This window comes from Chenopodium quinoa, unplaced genomic scaffold (assembly GCF_001683475.1).
Source record: "Chenopodium quinoa cultivar QQ74 unplaced genomic scaffold, ASM168347v1, whole genome shotgun sequence".
NCBI classification, from domain to species: Eukaryota; Viridiplantae; Streptophyta; class Magnoliopsida; order Caryophyllales; family Amaranthaceae; genus Chenopodium; species Chenopodium quinoa.
The window spans coordinates 2,429,717-2,447,342 of NW_018744693.1; the positions used below are offsets into that span (position 1 = coordinate 2,429,717).

At 36.5% G+C, this 17,626-nt stretch overlaps 3 protein-coding genes across 3 annotated transcripts; all 3 read right to left on the bottom strand.

Annotated features, from left to right (window-relative positions):
- Positions 1-1,882: 1,882 nt before the first annotated feature.
- Positions 1,883-2,664, bottom strand: LOC110702387 (zinc finger A20 and AN1 domain-containing stress-associated protein 6-like). The gene has a single exon (XM_021880089.1). It carries the CDS (start codon positions 2,595-2,597, stop codon positions 2,139-2,141), a length of 459 nt encoding a protein of 152 aa, XP_021735781.1. The 5' UTR covers positions 2,598-2,664; the 3' UTR covers positions 1,883-2,138.
- Positions 2,665-4,823: 2,159 nt separating this feature from the next.
- On the bottom strand, positions 4,824-5,828 carry LOC110702566 (zinc finger A20 and AN1 domain-containing stress-associated protein 9-like). Its single transcript, XM_021880293.1, has one exon. The coding sequence runs from the start codon at positions 5,400-5,402 to the stop codon at positions 4,941-4,943; it is 462 nt and encodes a 153-aa protein (XP_021735985.1). The 5' UTR covers positions 5,403-5,828; the 3' UTR covers positions 4,824-4,940.
- A 9,029-nt stretch (positions 5,829-14,857) lies between these two features.
- On the bottom strand, positions 14,858-15,675 carry LOC110702567 (zinc finger A20 and AN1 domain-containing stress-associated protein 7-like). The gene has a single exon (XM_021880294.1). The coding sequence runs from the start codon at positions 15,544-15,546 to the stop codon at positions 15,085-15,087; it is 462 nt and encodes a 153-aa protein (XP_021735986.1). The 5' UTR covers positions 15,547-15,675; the 3' UTR covers positions 14,858-15,084.
- Positions 15,676-17,626: the final 1,951 nt, after the last annotated feature.

A 17,626-nucleotide genomic window follows, 5' to 3' on the forward strand; every position in this document is an offset into this window, starting at 1 on the left:
TTTTTACCCTTTTATCAGGTAATTGGTTTTTGGGACTGATGAAGGTAATTCGAGGCGTAGTTAGGATTATTAAAAAATAAACCTTAGTTGTGATTATTAGAAGTAAATTGGCAATAGTTGAGATTATTAAATTGTATTTTTCCTAAGATTTATTCAATAGAAGATTTATTTAATCGAAAGTACTTTATTAACTGATCTCAAGCTAAATATTGTTCTTTTTTTTTTTTTTTTTTTTTTTAAATGTTCAAAGCATAAATGCCAGAGTATGCCAATTCGGATATCCAATGACTCAATGAGCCAAGTATTGGCAAAATTGGTTCAACACAGTCCATTAAAAATAATTTAGAAAAAAAATCATACATGTATTAACTTGCAATTGATTATTGTAAAAGATATTACTCAACATTTAAGGAGGAATCAGTCACTGCAGCACTTGAGCTAATTTAGCTACATGAGTTTCGAAGGAACGATTTCCTAATTAACAAGAATGATGGCCAACTGACAAAGAAGTTACAATCTGTCAAACCTAAACATGAATTCATGAGATAGATCTAGCAAATTGTATATGAGATAGATCCAGCAAATTGTTATAGAAGTAAACATATTATGTGAAACAGCGCGACATGATTCCTGCAAGGTCCTACAGTAGGGCTCATCATGAAGATCAGGCTTCTTTAATGGTATTGACAGCATAATTAGGGGCCTTAGTATATTCACATTTAAAAGCGTCTTACAAAGTACATTCAAGAAATACAGCTTTCAAGTAATTAGTGATGTACTGATGTTTGATTGATCGATCACCATTATAAAAATTTTAACCATCAAAATTAAGCATGATCATCAAAATAGGGAGGAAACTGCAAAAGGAAACAACAGAATTGATCGAATTGCAAGGCTGCAGACAAGAGATGACGAAAAACAATGATTGATTTTCATGTCTGATCTTGTTTCCTCTTCAAAGAACAGAGGTGTTTGTTTATCTATACTGGCCTCTTTCAAAATTTACACATTTACAATGACAAAACTCGGTTATCAGACACAAATCACAATTGTAATTATAGCTAACAACCAATATTAAGATTTTAAGATACTCGTAGATACTATGATCATTGGATTATTTACATTTGATAACTAACAGAAGACTAATGCAAATAAAATTTCAGGACTAAAATATCAGAACTCAGACCGATTTTTTTTTTTTTTTTTTTTGTGTTTCATCTGGTTCACCCTTTGGGCTAATTCGGATCCAGAGATCAGTTTTGGGTGATTAGATTCCGGTCCCCTCCCAATTGTTGTTGCGAGGGATCAAACACGGGTCCTCCTTACCAAGTGTAGTCCCAATCATCACTACACCAGCAACCAATTGGTAACTAAGACCGATTATGCAAGACAGTAGTTCAACAAAATCTTATATAGGATTGTTTTACTTAACTTGCTCAAAACAGTTTTGTTATCAACAAGAAAATTAGAATGCACATGTAACATAATAGTCAGATTGTTGCTTATAATTAGGAAGGTACGCGATAGTGAAATTGCACATACACGAAACCAAATTACACTTTGATCAACCAATGGCAAAAATAAGATTAATTGTCATCATAAATTACCCGGCTACCAGCAAGAAATCATAGTTTAGTAGTTGCAAATCTTGAATTTGAAATATTTAGTAATAATCAGGGAATCAAATTTTCTTAATGCTTACTCAAGACCAATAATAAGTGCATAATAGCATACATTGCATTATCCTAAATTATAACATTCTTGTTGCAACCATAACATCTTTTAACAATATCTATCACACTAAAAGAATTAAAGAAATATAATATTGAATTAAGATATCATTGTTCAAAATTATAAAGTATAGATTTGCACATTAGAATAACCAAGAAACGAACTTATTATTAAAAAAAAATATAATGTTCACAATTGAAACAATTAGTCGTTAATCTTGTATACAATGGAGGTAACATATAAAACCACTTAATTAGTCGCAAAATCACATAAAAATCACCCCTTAACTATTATATGATTTCCCTAACCAATCTAGTCACATACATTACCCATTGTAAACAAGTTTACTCATAACTAAATACCGCGAATTGAATTTGAAACTATAAGATTAAATATGGCTTGATACCCTAGATTTTCTGTAATTTATCTTTGAAGATAAGAGGATTATCCTTAACAATAGCAACAGCACCAGCAGCTTTGCGATCGAACGTGCACGTATGTTCTTCAGGGTACCTATGAGATCCACAGAAAGTACTCCCACACTTGCACTTGAACCCTAACATTCCAACCTTCTTGTTACACTTCTCACACCTGTTTTTAGTCGCCTTCTTCGAACACGACTCCTCCTCAACAACAGCCTCTTTAACAGCCTCTTCCTTTTCTTCATCGTCAGACAAAGACAACAAACTTAAGGGCTTCTCCAAAGAGGTTGTCACCAAGGGTTTGAGACATAATTCTTTGTAACACTTTGAGCATAGATTCTTTGTCGCCTTGGTCCCGAAGAAACCACACCCGTTAGCGCAGTATATTGGATCGTTTGATTGCAACAAACTCGTTTCATTGTTGTTGTTCATCATCTTCTCCATGTTGAAATCGCGGTTTTGTTCACTCTTCTACGTGAAATTCTTTGAGGGTTTTGGTCGAAGGATACGAAGAAGGTATATTGGTATTATATGGTTTTAAGATTATGGATTTTAGGGTGTTTAATTACCTCCAATTTATAATGAGAAAAAGTCGGTTTAGTAATGGTTTAATTGTTTGAGAATTGGGATTGATGACTTTCCTATTCTAAGCTTCTTTGGATTTCTTATTACTTCTTTTACAAGTTAAAAACAATTCAGATAAAATTGGATAAATTTTTTTAGACTGATAAGTTACAAAAATATTGTTATCTGAACATAACCTTCTTGTAAAAAAAAAATAATAAAAAAAATTTAAAAAAAAAAAAAAGGCCTTAGTTAGAGTCTTATGAGTTGGGCTGATTAAGGTATGGTTTGGACAAATGTTTTCCGTTAAAAATAAAGCCTTTGCAGAATTTGGGCTTAGTTTCTAGGCCTTATGAAGCCCAATATATATATATATATATATATATATATATATATTTTTTGAAATAATGAAGCCCAAAATGTTTGATTGTCCATGTATTCCTGACACTGAGTGGCTGAGTGTATACAAAGAATATTGACAATTAAAGGCAATTAATGATGAACTTAAACTATATTTTACAAATATTCTCTAATCTCTGATTTGAACAAAATTGTTTAACGCACTTAATTGTCTAAAGCATGCTACATACTCCCTTCGTTCCTAAATGTTTACCTCATACTCATATCGTGCTTTATAAAATTTTAGTTGAGTAGAATTGGAGAGAATGTTATAATCACCGAAATGAACAAACAAATACCCTTAGGTACACCGTGCACCGGGTGTATATAATAATTTCTAGTAGAATTGACGAGGGAGAAAAATAATACGACCTAAATTAATCGTAAGAGTAGAGTTGTGAACTTGTAGTCCCTATAAACATACTTGGTATATGATATGAGACCTTTTATGATAAAAGAGACAAATAAATGGTGTTAGAGTGAGTATTAACCTATTATAACAATAATATGTCGTGATATCCTGCATACACATTATTCTTTAACAAATACTTTATGTGGAGTAAAGTCATAAAAAGTTCAAAGATTAAGGGCTATATTGAGCCCATAAGTAAAAAAATCATGTTTGATTCTAGTACTCCATGACATGATCTATCAAATCTCAAGCTATACTTTGTACAATATTTAATTTGTACATTAGCATGAGCAAATTTGATAGGTAAAATTGGACGCAACATCCCCAGGTATGGTTTGGGTGCACTAAGCAACCTGAACTATGCGCAATAACCAAAACTCCACCAATTATGGTATTAGGTGCCACGCGTGCCTTAAATGAAAATTTCAGGTCACTTATTTCATCGGAGGAGGTTAATCTACGTGTGCTAAGTGGATAAAAGACTACATAAATATTCTAGAGACTGAAGATTCACCTCCTCTCGGTAAAATAAATTACCGGAAATTTTCATATATGACACACGTTGCACCTAACATCATAATTGGTGGTGCTTTGGCTACTACGCAAAGTTCAGGTCATTCATGCACCTAAGCCATACTTCAAGATGTTACGACCACTTTTGCCAATTTGATATATAAGATTCGAACTATTTGCAATAGTATAGATAGATTTGAAGAATAGTGATGGAGTTGTTCATCCCAAGTCTCATAAGGAATAAATAAAGAGGTGAAGAGCTCCTTATAAGTAAAAACACACTCCAATAGTATGAGGTCTTTTGAAAAGGTGTCCAACAACAAGTTCATGCGGGCTAGTTCCAAAGCGCACAATATCAAAATAATGTAAAGTGTGCGTGTAGCCCATCAAGATAGGTGACACAAGCCCAACAAATGGTAATTTAAAATTAATGATGACTTAAAGCTTAATCCATGTACCAACAGTTACAATTTTTCACATATCAAAACACTAAAGATGATGCAAACCACACGTCTTATATAGTTATCATTGTTTTGCATTTGAATTTTAATCAAATTCCCGACAACTACATCATTCATATCTCAATGCTTACTCAACGTCTCGACCTTTCATTATCAATAATTTCTTCTAGACTTTTCTTCAATAACCAACATAAAAACCTTAATTCAAGCGTTTTAGAGTTTTAGGTGACCCAATTTACCAAATCATAAACAAAACTACATTAATAAACAGTGAAAAATCAGGACAAAAAACAGTACTGCCAAGAGTACCAACATACGTAGTAATAAAAATAGTAAAACTCTATAATTCTCTTAATTCATAAACACTAATCACCAATCAATTAATCCAAACAAGTTCAAATTTAAATCATAAAACCTAAAAAATTACATTCTAAAGTTTCAGATCTTCCGCAACTTATCAGCAACAATCTTAGGATTTTGTTCAGCGATGACAACTTCACCGGCAACCTTAAAATCATAAGTACAACTATGTTCTTCAGGGAATCTATGGGACCCACAGAAAGTGGACCCACACTTACACTTAAACCCGACAACTCCGACCTTCTTGTTACAACTCATACACCTATTCGCCGCCTTTGTCGAACTCTCCGCCGACACAACCACCGCTTCATCGGACTTATATTTCGGTTCCTCACTTACTGATTCATGTATCAACAAAGATGTCGACGATAACGATTTCTCAACGAAAGCTCTAACGGTCATGGATTGGTCCTCCTTGAGACGGTGGTCACGGTAACACTTCGAACACATGTTCATTGTCGCTGCTGTTCCGAAGAATCCGCAACCTTTGGCGCAGTATGTCGGGATTTCTGATTGTCGGGTGTTCATCATGTTCTCCATCTTTCTTTCAATCGATCTGAATATCGTAATTTTTTTTTAATTGAATTTCGTAAGAAGGAAATTTTTTTCTTCGGTTTTTTTTTTTTGGAAAATAGATGTGATGGAAAAAGAAGGGGTGTTTGGGAGAGAATAAATAGCAAAGAAATTGGAAGATAGTAGAAGTAGGATTTGTGTATGAATTAACGGTTTTGCCCTCTTGGGAAGGTTCTGGAATACTGGTGTTAGAATATTTTTGGTAAGGGGTTTATAAAGGTGGGGTGGGTTTTGGAAATTTATAATTTTTTTAAGGATTATGATGACAGCTCAAGTTTACGAGTTTGTATGGTATGGGATTAACGTTATTCTTTCGTGGAAATTCTATATGGGAAAGGAATACAGTATACGATCTTCAACCCTTCAATTAATAAAATGAAAATGTTATACATAACCCTTAAATCTACGTATAAGGATTAAATTTACACTTGAATATCGTAAAAAGTTAATAAATCATCAAAATATAAACACTAATAACACTGATTTACGAGTGTTTTTGTCATAAATTCCTAATTTTATACAATTTCCTAGAGTATATTTAGAGCAAGTTTTGACTTAGATGTGACATCATTTTTTATGGTCTCTATTGATAATGATGTCATCAAATTCTTGTTAAGACTCACTAAGACTTAGTGAAATTTATCACTTTAGCCCTATGACATAAATACTTGACATATAATAATAATAATAATAATAATGGTGCGATTAGGTTGCGGGATCAGGTTGCGATTCCTCGTCAATAATCCGGCAGCAGGTTCCACGTTAGTTTTCCGGCAGGTTCATCGGCGGCTTCTGCAACGGTGGTCCGGCATACATAGGGGCAGCAACGGCTCTGTTTTCAGGCGGTTTCCTCGTTCAATTTGGTGCTGTTTTATAGCGTAATTCAGGCAATTTTCTGGAGGTTTTCAGGCGAATTTACTTGCGGTTTTTGGTGCAGCGTCGGGTTCCTTTTTTTTTTGGTTTATGGTGATCGTCATAAAGCGGCTTTCTACTCAGGTTTGTTTTCTGGTTTGATCAGGCAGTTTGTGGGAAGTTTTGGGGTGTTTTTGGGTGCAATTTCAGGCGATTTTTAGGCAAAAATTGGGTGTGTTTCCAGCGTATTTCCTGGTGTGTTTCAGGCGTGTTTACTTGCTGTTTTCTGGTCAGTTTTCTGGTCGGTTTTTGGGCAGTTTGGCAGCCGTTTTTTTTTCTCAGTTTCGGAAAGGTTTTTGGGTTGTTTTCAGGTGCAGCTTTTCTCGCGAATATTGGTGTTGTTTTTGGTCAGTTAGAGGAGGTTCTTTGTTGGTTTCTGTTTTGGAGCAGTTTTGGGGCTGTTTTGGAGCAGTTTTGGGGCTGTTTTGGAGCTGTTTTGGGGCTGTTTTGGAGTAGTTTTGGGGCTGTTTTGGAGCAGTTTTGGGGCAGTTTTGGGTGCTGTTTTGGAGCAATTTTTGGGGCTGCTTTGGAGCAGTTTTTGGGTGCTGTTTTGGAGCAGTTTTGGGTGCTGTTTTGGAGCAGTTTTGGGTGCTGTTTTGGAGCAGTTTTGGGTGCAGTTTCTGGTGTAGTTTTTGGTCCAGTTTTGGCAGCTCTTGGGTGCTGTTTTGGAGCTGTTTTGCGGCAGTTTCTGGTGCTCTTTCGGGCGTATTTCAGTTTTGGGTGGTGCAAGTCAGCTATTTCGGCTGCCGTTGTGAAGTTTCATTGTCCCTTTGTGGGTCTTAGTGGTTGTCAAGATGGGAGTGGAAATGGCCTTACTCGACGTTCTCTAATCAAACATCTTAGTGATCGTCATTGTTGTATCGGTGCGCGAGATATCACCCGACATTCTCTTACTTCTAATTTGGCTGTTTATAATGAGGCAGAAGTTACTTTTAGGCGTATGGGGATTTGGTTATGTGGAGTTTGCTATAAAACGCACACGGTACGCATTAAGTGTCGTCATCGTGGGGATGAGGATGTGTCACCCCCTGATGAAGGAGATGGTGTTGTTCGTTTTGTGCTTCATAATTTCACCAAGCCGCAATCTCCTTCTTCTCCTGCTCGAGTTGATCATATGGATGGATTGGTGCAAGATCATAACGGTGGTTTTGATGTGGCCCTCCTTGATTGTTTATTCTCTAAGGGGTTTCGCTCTGTTAAGTCTATCCCTCCCAAGTGTCGTTTGGGGTTTTCTTGGGTTCTGAAAGGTGCTCTTGATAAGGTGATCTCTAAGCCTGATGACATTTCTAATTGGGTCTCTTTGTTGGTGTTACCTCTTTGCATCCTTAAAATCTTTCGTCCGCGGAGTAGTCGTGAGTCTCGGTCTTCGGTAAGACGCCGGCATCAAGAAGAGAGTATTTCCCGTGCTATTTGTTCTTGGAGTGTAACGGGTGGTAATTTGCAGCTTGTGAGGGAAATTTTGGCAGAGGATTCTCCTACTTTGTCGATGGTTGATGATGAGGACATTGATTTGGAAGAGCGTAATATTAAGCAGTGTCGTAGGAAGATTTGCGATGGCCATTACACTGCTGCGGTTCGGGTTCTTTCTTCTTCAGGCGTTGCACCTTATAATGACGCCACTCTTGCAGATTTACAGTCAAAGCACCCTTCATCTCCAGCTCCATCCCTGCCTGATATACCTATTGATCACCTTCATCTCGTTACGACTTCTGCTGTTGTTTTGGATCGGATTAGGAGTTTCCCTCGTGGCACATCATGTGGTAGGGATGGTTTGCGTGCTCAACATCTTATGGACTGCTTTAGTGGTGCGGCTGTGGCAGTATCAGATGAGTTGGTTGACTCTATTACTGGGGTGGTTAATCTCTTTCTAACTGGGAGATGTCCTATGGAATTAGGAGAGTACATTGCTAGTGCTCCTCTTACGCCACTTGTCAAGCCCGGTGGTGGTATCCGTCCTATTGCTGTGAGTATGGTTTGGCGGCGTCTCGTTTCGAAGGTGGGTGCTATTATGGTTGGTCAGTCTTTAGGGAGTTACTTTGATGACCTTCAATTTGGTGTTGGGGTTTCTTCCGGTGGTGAGACAATTCTTCATGCGGTGAATCGGTTGATTGAGGACCGTGGTTCTGATGTTGGTTTATCTATGTTGTTGGTGGATTTTCAAAATGCCTTTAATCTGGTTGATCGTTCGGTCATGTTACGTGAGGTACGTCGTCGTTGTCAGGGCATTTCGCGATGGGTAGAATTCTGCTATTCTAATCCAGCCAGGTTGTACTATGGGGACCAAACCTTATGGTCATCTCAAGGGGTGCAGCAGGGTGATCTCCTTGGTCCTTTGCTTTTTTCTTTGGTTTTACAACCCCTGGTGTGTAAAATCAGAGAGACTTTTGATGTATGTCTTCAGTCTTGGTATTTAGATGACGGCACGATTATTGGTGACACTTTGGTGGTGGGGCAAGTTTTACAGTTGATTATGGAGGAAGGACCTCGTTCTGGATTATGTCTTAATGTGGAAAAAACAGAAGTTTTCTGGCCTACAGAAGACCCTCGAAGCAGGCTGTTGGGTGTCTTTCCACCTAATATTGCTCGACCTTTGCGTGGTGTTAGGTTGCTTGGAGGTCCCGCTAGTTCCGATTCTGGATTTAGTGGTGAGCTTGTGATGCAGAGGGTGACCAAGACCATTTCCCTTATGAATAAGGTCGCTATGCTCGATGATCCTCAGTGTGAGCTGTTGTTACTTAGGGCATGTACTGGAGTTTCAAAACTCTACTTTGCATTGCGTACTTGTCCTCCTAGTACTTTTGAGGTGGCTCAGCGCACTTTTGATGCAGCTCTTCGATCTTCCATGGAGCGTATTGTTATTGCTTCGGGGCCGGGGTTTGGTGATTGGCAGTGGCGACTTGCCACCTTACCATTTGCGTTTGGAGGGCTTGGTGTTTATTCTGCAGGTGATGTTCGTCACTATGCTTTTCTTGTTTCTCGGTTACAGTCTGCTTGGTTGCAGACACAACTTCTTCGGCATGCTGGCGTTGTTGGTCTTGGACGAGCCTTTAAGGATGCGTTGAGTCTGTTTAATGGAACAGTGGAGTCTGACATTTTGAGTAATCCTAGTGAGGTCGCTGCCCCTAAACTCATGAAGAAATTGGCAGATATATATTTCACAAAGGTTACCGCTTCTGCAAAATCTGCTTATTCTTTAACTCCTCGACAATCAGCATTATGGAAATCACAGCAAGGTGATCACACCTCTGCTTGGCTTCGGGCGGTTCCTATTTCAGGGTTGGGTCAGACGATGAACGCCAAGACTTATCGCTGTGTGTTGTCCTATCGGTTGGGTGTACCATTGTTCTCTATCTCGATGTTGTGCTCTGCTTGTTCGAGGGTTTTTGCTGGAGATATTTTCGGTGATCACGCAGTGTCTTGTGCTGGTATTGTGGGTATTAAACATCGGCATAATGTTGTTCGGGATACCCTTGTTGATGTTTGCTATCGTTCTAGGATTTCAGCGAGAAAAGAGGTTGACATTGGGTTAGCCGGAGGGAACGACGAGGCCCTCAGACCCGCGGATGTGTTACTTTATTCATGGGATCGTGGTCGCGATGTCTGTGTTGATTTGACAGGGTCTTCTCCTTTGACACAGTCAGGGCTATCTGACTTCATTCTTGGGCGGGTTGTGGCTGATGTAGCTCATCGGAAGCGGGTTAAGTATGAAGCTCGATGTCAGGCGATTGGATATGGTTTCATTCCCTTCTCCTTTTCTTCGCTTGGGGAATTAGAGAAAGAGGTTGTTGCGTTACTGAAGCGGATTCAAAGGTTCTCGACGACGCAAGACATTGGGGCTCGTGCTGCAGCTCATATCTTCACTAGGGTAGGATTTGCAATAGCTAGAGGAGTGGGGGCCCAGATTGTATCTCGGCTTCCCACTAATTTATTGTAGGTTGTATGACTTTTGCTTTTGAGATAATAATAATAATAATAATAATAATAATAATAATAATAATAATAATAATAATAATAATAATAATAATAATAATAAAAGTGAAATGGGTATCAATCTCAAGTTTTAAGTTGAGTCTTGAAATTTCAAAACTCAACTTGAGACTTGCTTGAGATTTTTGAAGAAAAATGGAAAAAGTCTGAAGTATAAATCTTAAGACTCAAAATGATGATGTCACCCCAAGTCTTGCTCTTAAAATATTTATATATAGCCCTTAGGACTACATATAACATTACCTTTAATAAAATTCATCGTATCCATCCATTTAATTGACTTTAAAATACACCTTATCAACTAACAAAAAAAACAACTACTACAACAACTTTTAATTAATACTAGAGCATTTGGTTGAAGGATATGGAATTCATAATTTATCTTACTTGATTTTTTTTTTTTATCTTTAATGTTAATTGATTGGTTTCTTGAAGAGAGACAAATTTCATAACTTTTCATCATCTTCTTCTTTTTTCCTCCCTTTTTCTGGTTTTCTTTGATGGAGGATGATTTATTTTTTGATAAATTTGATGAAAAAATTATAGACCTTGTTATATATAATGCGGTAGATGGCTTATTGTTAATAAACTATAATCAAATGCTGATTTTTAATGGGGATGGGACAGTCATTTGAACTTAGAAATTGCAAAGATCAAATATGCATCAATGGCAAAGTTCGGAATTTTTGTTTTAGTAACTGTTTTTTTTTTTTAAAAAAAACTTATCATAATCAAGAATTTTTTTTATTTTTTAAATTTCTTATTATAAATTAAGTCAAATGGACGAATGGACAAGATTGAACATTAAAAAATATAGGGCCGAGATTAAAAATAATTACAATAGCTACAATTTTATTGTAGCCATTGAATAGTCTTCCATGTTATTTAATTAATCAAAAAGGTGCAAAATAGATTTCTAGAATTTTCAATTTCTCACAGAATTCATTTATCCTCCTCCTCTTAGGTCATGTCATTAAAATTTCCCTAACGGCAACCAAACAAACTAAAGCAAGTTTCTGGTGCGGCCAACTACTTGGTGCGACGGGGTGCCAAGTTAGCAAATAATGATAAAGTAACCCCACCGACCTATTAACCTCTAATCAAGTAACCCTTCCGATTTGGTAACCCCTGACCTACCTAGTAACCCTTGACCGATTAAGTAACCCCTGACCAAATAACCCCTCCGACCTAGTAACCCACCTAGTAACCCCTAATCGATTTAGTAACCCTTGACTAAGTAACCCCTTTGACCAACTGACCAACACTACTACAAAAAAAGCCTTAGAGAACTGTTATAATAGGCTTTATAAATCGCCTTAGGGGCGTTCTTCTGCTAAGCGATGTATAAAGTATAGAGAACGGGTCGTTTAGGCGTTTTATATAATGTCACAACCGTTCTCTTTTCCCTTTTTAAATTTGTACACTAAGGAAGGAATAAAGAACGGTTTAGGCCACTTAACCGTTCTATATTGCTTACAATAGAGAACAGTTAAGTTAGATAACAGTTCTCTAATTTTTTTTAAAAAAAAAAAAATCGAATTACCCCTCTACGTATTTTATACAGTATTATTCCTGTATTTTAATAATTTGTATTATTTTTGTTTTTCATTTTAGACCTGTATTCCTGATTTTTATCTTGTAAGTTTATATATCCGGTAAGAAAATTTTCACATTTTCTATGTAAAATAAATCCATGATCTCGTATACGCGCAATATAAATTTTTGTATAATTAAATTAACAAAAATATTTCCAGATACTACGAAAGCCATCAAAATATACTTCATATATATAATTTAAAACATCCAACCACAATTAAATTGAATCATTCATACAAAATTTGTTCTACACAAACAAATACGTGAGTTAAATATCAAAAACCTTTCTAGTTAATGTTGATTTAAATTAAAAATTGATTCCCCAAAATATAACAATACCATATTGATATACAATTTACATAAATCATCGTCGTCATCATTTGGTTGATGGTATCCGGTAACATATGAAATCCACCTTTCCCTAAGCTCGTCAATCATTTGTTGAGAATATGTATGAGGAACTTGCTTAAAATACTACAAAACAATGTAAAATACATACATATTAGTTAATAATATACAATAAATTCATCTAATTAAATATAAATTAGTTAGGGTTATTAGGGTGTTCATAAATTGGTCATGATGGGAAAATAGACCGAATCGGACCGAATTAATAAAAACGTACCAACTTTCATATGTAGCTGATCAACACCATGTGGCCAACCCCCCCCCCCCCCCCTTTTTAAATTTTCTCTATCTCCTCTCCTCTCCTCTCAACTCACTTTCTCTCTCTAACCTTCTCTCTTACTATCAATGGTCGGAGACTCGGAGCATTGACTTCTGCCGTCTTCGTCATCGTCAAAGCGCAAAACCAACTCAAATCACCTCGAAGCTCCAAACCCTAACAGGCTAACATTTACCCCAAATTTCAATAGATTCAGGTACAAATTTATCAATTTCATTCCAATTTCCTATTGATTTGTGTTACCTCCACCATCGTCTTCATCTCCGCCATCGTCTTCGTCTCCGCCGTCACAGGCGTCACCGTCTTCGTCTTCGTTGAATTATACAGTTGTTTATGGGATTATTGTACTCCTTAATAGTTTTACATTCATCAAATCATCAATCCACATAATTGCATGTATTTTAAATGCAAATTCAGATTGAATCTTGCGATTACTGACTACTAGTAATGTGTATCTGATTATTTTTGCGTATTAAGGTGGTTTTAATTTCTTCGAAATAAACGGTAGATCTTGTGAGATTGTGAATCTCATGTAGTTTTGAATATCAATGCATTGAAATAGATATGTACACTGGTATTAGTTGTCTACAATTGAACGAGGGGATACTAGATTCGGTCAGGAGTTACTAGGTTCGGTTAGGGGTACTAGGTACGATGAGGGGTTACTTGGTCAGAGGTTACTAGATTTGGTTAAGGATTACTTGGTACGATGAGGGGTTACTTGGTCCGCTTAGGGAATACTAGGTCAGAGAGGTTACTTGGTCAAAGGTTACTAGATTTGGTGAAGGGTTACTAGGTCCGATGATGGGTTACTTAGTCCGGTCAGAGGTTACTAGGTCCAATCAGGGGTTACTAGGTACAGTCAAGGATTACTTGGTTCAGTCAAAGGTTACTTGGTCCGATCCGGTCAGGGGTTGCGCACCTCTGTATCGACTGAATCACTCTAAGGGTCTAGTCGGTGGAACCGGTGAACCACACGAGCTGGTTAGATGTGTGGGGTAGAGGGCTCGGTCAGAGGCTACTAGATTCGGTGAGGGGTTACTTGGTCGAAGGGGTTACTAGGTCGGTGGGGTTACAATTGTCATGTCATGTGTTAGCTAGCCACACAATGTGGCCAGCCATATACTACACCTTTTGTTGTTATATGACAACAAGCCAAAATATGATGTCATCTAATAAAAATTAGTAAGATAATTTGTTTTAAACATCAACAAATCAAAAATACGTAGCCATTAATTATTAAAAAAACATAAATTGTCGCTTTTAATTAGACAATGAATTTTTTATAGTTGCTATTTAATAACGTTTTAAAAATCTATCATCAAACTTAATTGTTAAAATCTCTTATTTTTGTATTGTTCAACCCTACACTAAGCTGAAGCTTGTTTTTCAGCTTACAATAGTGCGCTTTAGCTCCATTACAATCCTCGTCGATTTGCAGACCTGCAGCTTCTAGTCCTTGTTGCTTTTTCTACTACGAGTAAGTATAACACCCAATACCACAATTTTTTTCTTTCCTTTTTTTTTTCCCTTTCCTCTTCATCTTTTTCCTTCCTTAAACCCTTTTCTCCACCTCCATGGATAGCTCCCATTGCCGGCCAAACCTCCGTCCACCACATCTTCACCTCTGACAACAAGAAGCCCACCCCACCAGCTACTATCTTGGTCGAAATCCAAAAACACGCAACTACCTTCATTAAAAATCACCGAAAACCACCCAAAAAAACATAACCCAAAAACAAGAAACTCAAACTTATGGCTCTAGCCATAAAAAACAGTGAGTTCTATGCTGGAAATCGCTGAATTCGATCGAAATTGATGCCGGTAGTTTTATCGGTGCTCAGTTATTATTAATTTCTATACTGTTACTATTGATTTGTATACTGATCTTCTTGGTTTTTATACTGCTATTCATAATTTATATAGTGTTATTGAGAGGAGAGAGACTGCTTTTTTACAACATAGATAAATTTTACGTGAAATTACATTTTTGCCCCTGGTATGGACCCAACGAGCCCATACCTGGTAGTGGTATATCACTACTCTTTCTACTACTCCCTCCATCTTAAAAGGAGTCTCAAAAAACTGTCTGCCCTGGTACTCTGTTTTTTCATTCTATTTTTGGGTTGTGATTAGAAAAAATGCATCCATATACCAAATTACCAATTCTAGTTTTTGTACTTATTGTTTTGCATTTGAATTGTAATAGCCCTCCACAATTACATCAATAAGTACGTATGTCTAAATGCTTACTCACCTATCATCAATCTCTAATCTCTTACAACAATTTTTTCAAGGTTATCACAAACAACCAGGATAATGATACCACAAGACCGCAAATTAAAAAAGAACGACATAAATAAACTAAATCTCTATAATTTTCTTAATTCTTGAAAAATAATCAAATTATAAAAAACAAGTGCAAATTCAATTCATAAAAATCTAAAAAAATACAAGAAATTCAGAATTTCATATCCTCTGCAACTTATTCGCAACAATCTTAGGATTTTGTTTAGCGATGACAACTTCAGCAGCAACCTTAAAATCGTAAGTACAACTATGCTCTTCTGGAAACCTATGGGACCCACAGAAAGTGGACCCACACTTACACTTAAACCCGACAACTCCGACCTTCTTGTTACAACTCATACACCTATTCGCCGCCTTTGTCGAGCTCTCCGCCGACACAACCACCGCTTCATCGGACTTCTGTTTCGGTTCCTCACTTACTGATTCATGTATCAACAAAGATGTCGATGATAACGATTTCTCAACGGCGGCTCTAACGGTGACGGATTGGTCCTCTTTAAGTCGGTGGTCTCGGTAACACTTTGAACACATGTTCATTGTCGCCGCTGTTCCAAAGAATCCACAACCCTTAGCGCAGTATGTCGGGGTTTCCACTTGGTGGCTGTTCATCATGTTTTCCATCTTTCAATCTCAAGTAGTCGGATTATTTCTTGTTTGTAATAATTGATGAGGTTTGTTTTGAGAAGAGGTTTTGAAGTTTGATAGAAGGATTGATGGGTTTGGTCGTGTGGGTGTGGAAGAGTATTTATAGCAATTTTAGAATTTGGTTGTGTAATGAATTGACGGTTTTAACTTTAGTGGGATGTTTCTAGTTTGCACTACCGAGTTCCAAACCGTGTTCACCGTGTCCGGAATTTGGTAAAGGAAGGCGGTGTACGTTTTGGGATTTTATTTTATTCACTTCCCATAGTTTATGTAATTATTGTTTAATGGAAAAACAATTGGAAAAATTTAAAAGACTAAACTTACCTTTGCTTGACATGCTCAAAATGAGCTAATTAGCTTTGAGTATTGTAGGAATGATTTTACCTTTGGCTACTAATTTTTTAAAACAAGTCTTTTAACCGTTTTTTAAATTAGTAACCAGTTTATAAAGTTAACTTGTCACGTATCACTATTTAATTATTCCTATTTTTGAATAATAAAAAACAAAATAGTTAAAATAAATAAAACAAATTAAAAAAATAGCCCCCTTCTTCCACATCAACGCAGTGCCTGCATGTACGATCACCCCCTCCCCGCCCCCACAACCCCCAGTGCTACCCCCGCCTATACAATTGTCCCTTCCACACCTTGCCTTCCCCTTCCTTTGAAACCCGTCATTATGAGAGAGATATTTTAACATAAAGTATTGCCTTTTTTTTATTTAATTCACCACGTTTTTCTAATTGTAAAGGAGAAAATAGAAATACCTTATGTTTCTCAATGGGGCAAATTCGACATTTTCAATAAATAATAAGTTGTATTTTTTTCGTAGGGTGGGGTTTTCGAGGTGGATACCGCCATTTTGGGGTGGGGATGCTAAGGAAGGCGGCTGGGCGTGTGGTTGTCAATGAAGGTGATTGTATTGTGGTGGTTAGGGTGGGAGAAGAAAGGTTAGAGGAAAAACATTTTATTATTTTTATATAAAAATAACAAAATTAACTTGTTAAACATGTTATAGATTAAAAAGCTTGTTTTGAAGAGTAGGGGGTAAAGATAGGCTGGTTGCCATAATACTCAAAGGTTGGCTCAGTTTGAGCAGGTCGAGCAAAGAAGGAATTATTCTTTTAAAATTTTCCAAAATTATAAATTCTTATGATTATATTTTCTTATGATAATTGTTACTATATATATATATATATATATATATATATATATATATATATATCCTGGTAGGGAACGTGCCCTACCAGATTTTTTTTTCTTAAAAAAAAGTTACTAAAAATATATTTAAAAAAATACAAAGTGTACTATATTATTTAAACTTCTAGTAGCCTAGTGGTTGGAAACTTATAACATAAAGCATTACTTTGTTTAACCAAGGTCAGGGTTCTAATCCCTTACTCAACATTTATTTTGTTTCCCTTTTATTATTATTGTTATTATTATTATTATTATTATTTTATCTTGTTAGTGTCCTTTTTTTTTATCCTCTCCTTATTCTTTCTATGCTTAATGTCCTTTTTTTTTTTCTAAGTGTCCTTATTTTTTTATCCTCTCCTTATTCTTTCTATGCTTAATGTCCTTGTTTTTTTAAATTTTTTTTTGGCTTATTGTCCAATTGTGGTACATAGATGTGTCTTGATTTTTTTTTTGCGGTACGTAGAGGTGTCTATTTTTTTCCCTGGCTTATTGTCCTATTGTAGTACGTAGAAGTGTCTTGAATTTTTTTTTTTGAAAAAAAATTTAAGAGCATGATAAAAGTGTTTTAGTAGTAGGTGCCCTACCATTGTTAAAATCCTAGCTCCGCCACACACACACACACATACACACACACACACACATTACATATCATCACTAATATAAAGTTATCTCGCAGCCAGGCCACAACAGCGACACTTGATATTAGGGGTGAGCAAATCGGGTACCCGGTCAAAATTTTAGGAACCAGACTTGGAATTGGTTGATATCGGGTTCTAAAATCTAGAATTGGAATTAGAACCACTTCAACTGAGTCCTAAAATTTAGGAATTGGTATTGGAACCACCGGGTACCAGTT

Excerpts from the sequence above, each read along its gene's own strand:
- LOC110702387 (XM_021880089.1), bottom strand. The coding sequence starts at position 2,597 with ATGGAGAAGATGATGAACAACAACAATGAAACGAGTTTGTTGCAATCA.
- LOC110702566 (XM_021880293.1), bottom strand. The coding sequence starts at position 5,402 with ATGGAGAACATGATGAACACCCGACAATCAGAAATCCCGACATACTGC.
- LOC110702567 (XM_021880294.1), bottom strand. The coding sequence starts at position 15,546 with ATGGAAAACATGATGAACAGCCACCAAGTGGAAACCCCGACATACTGC.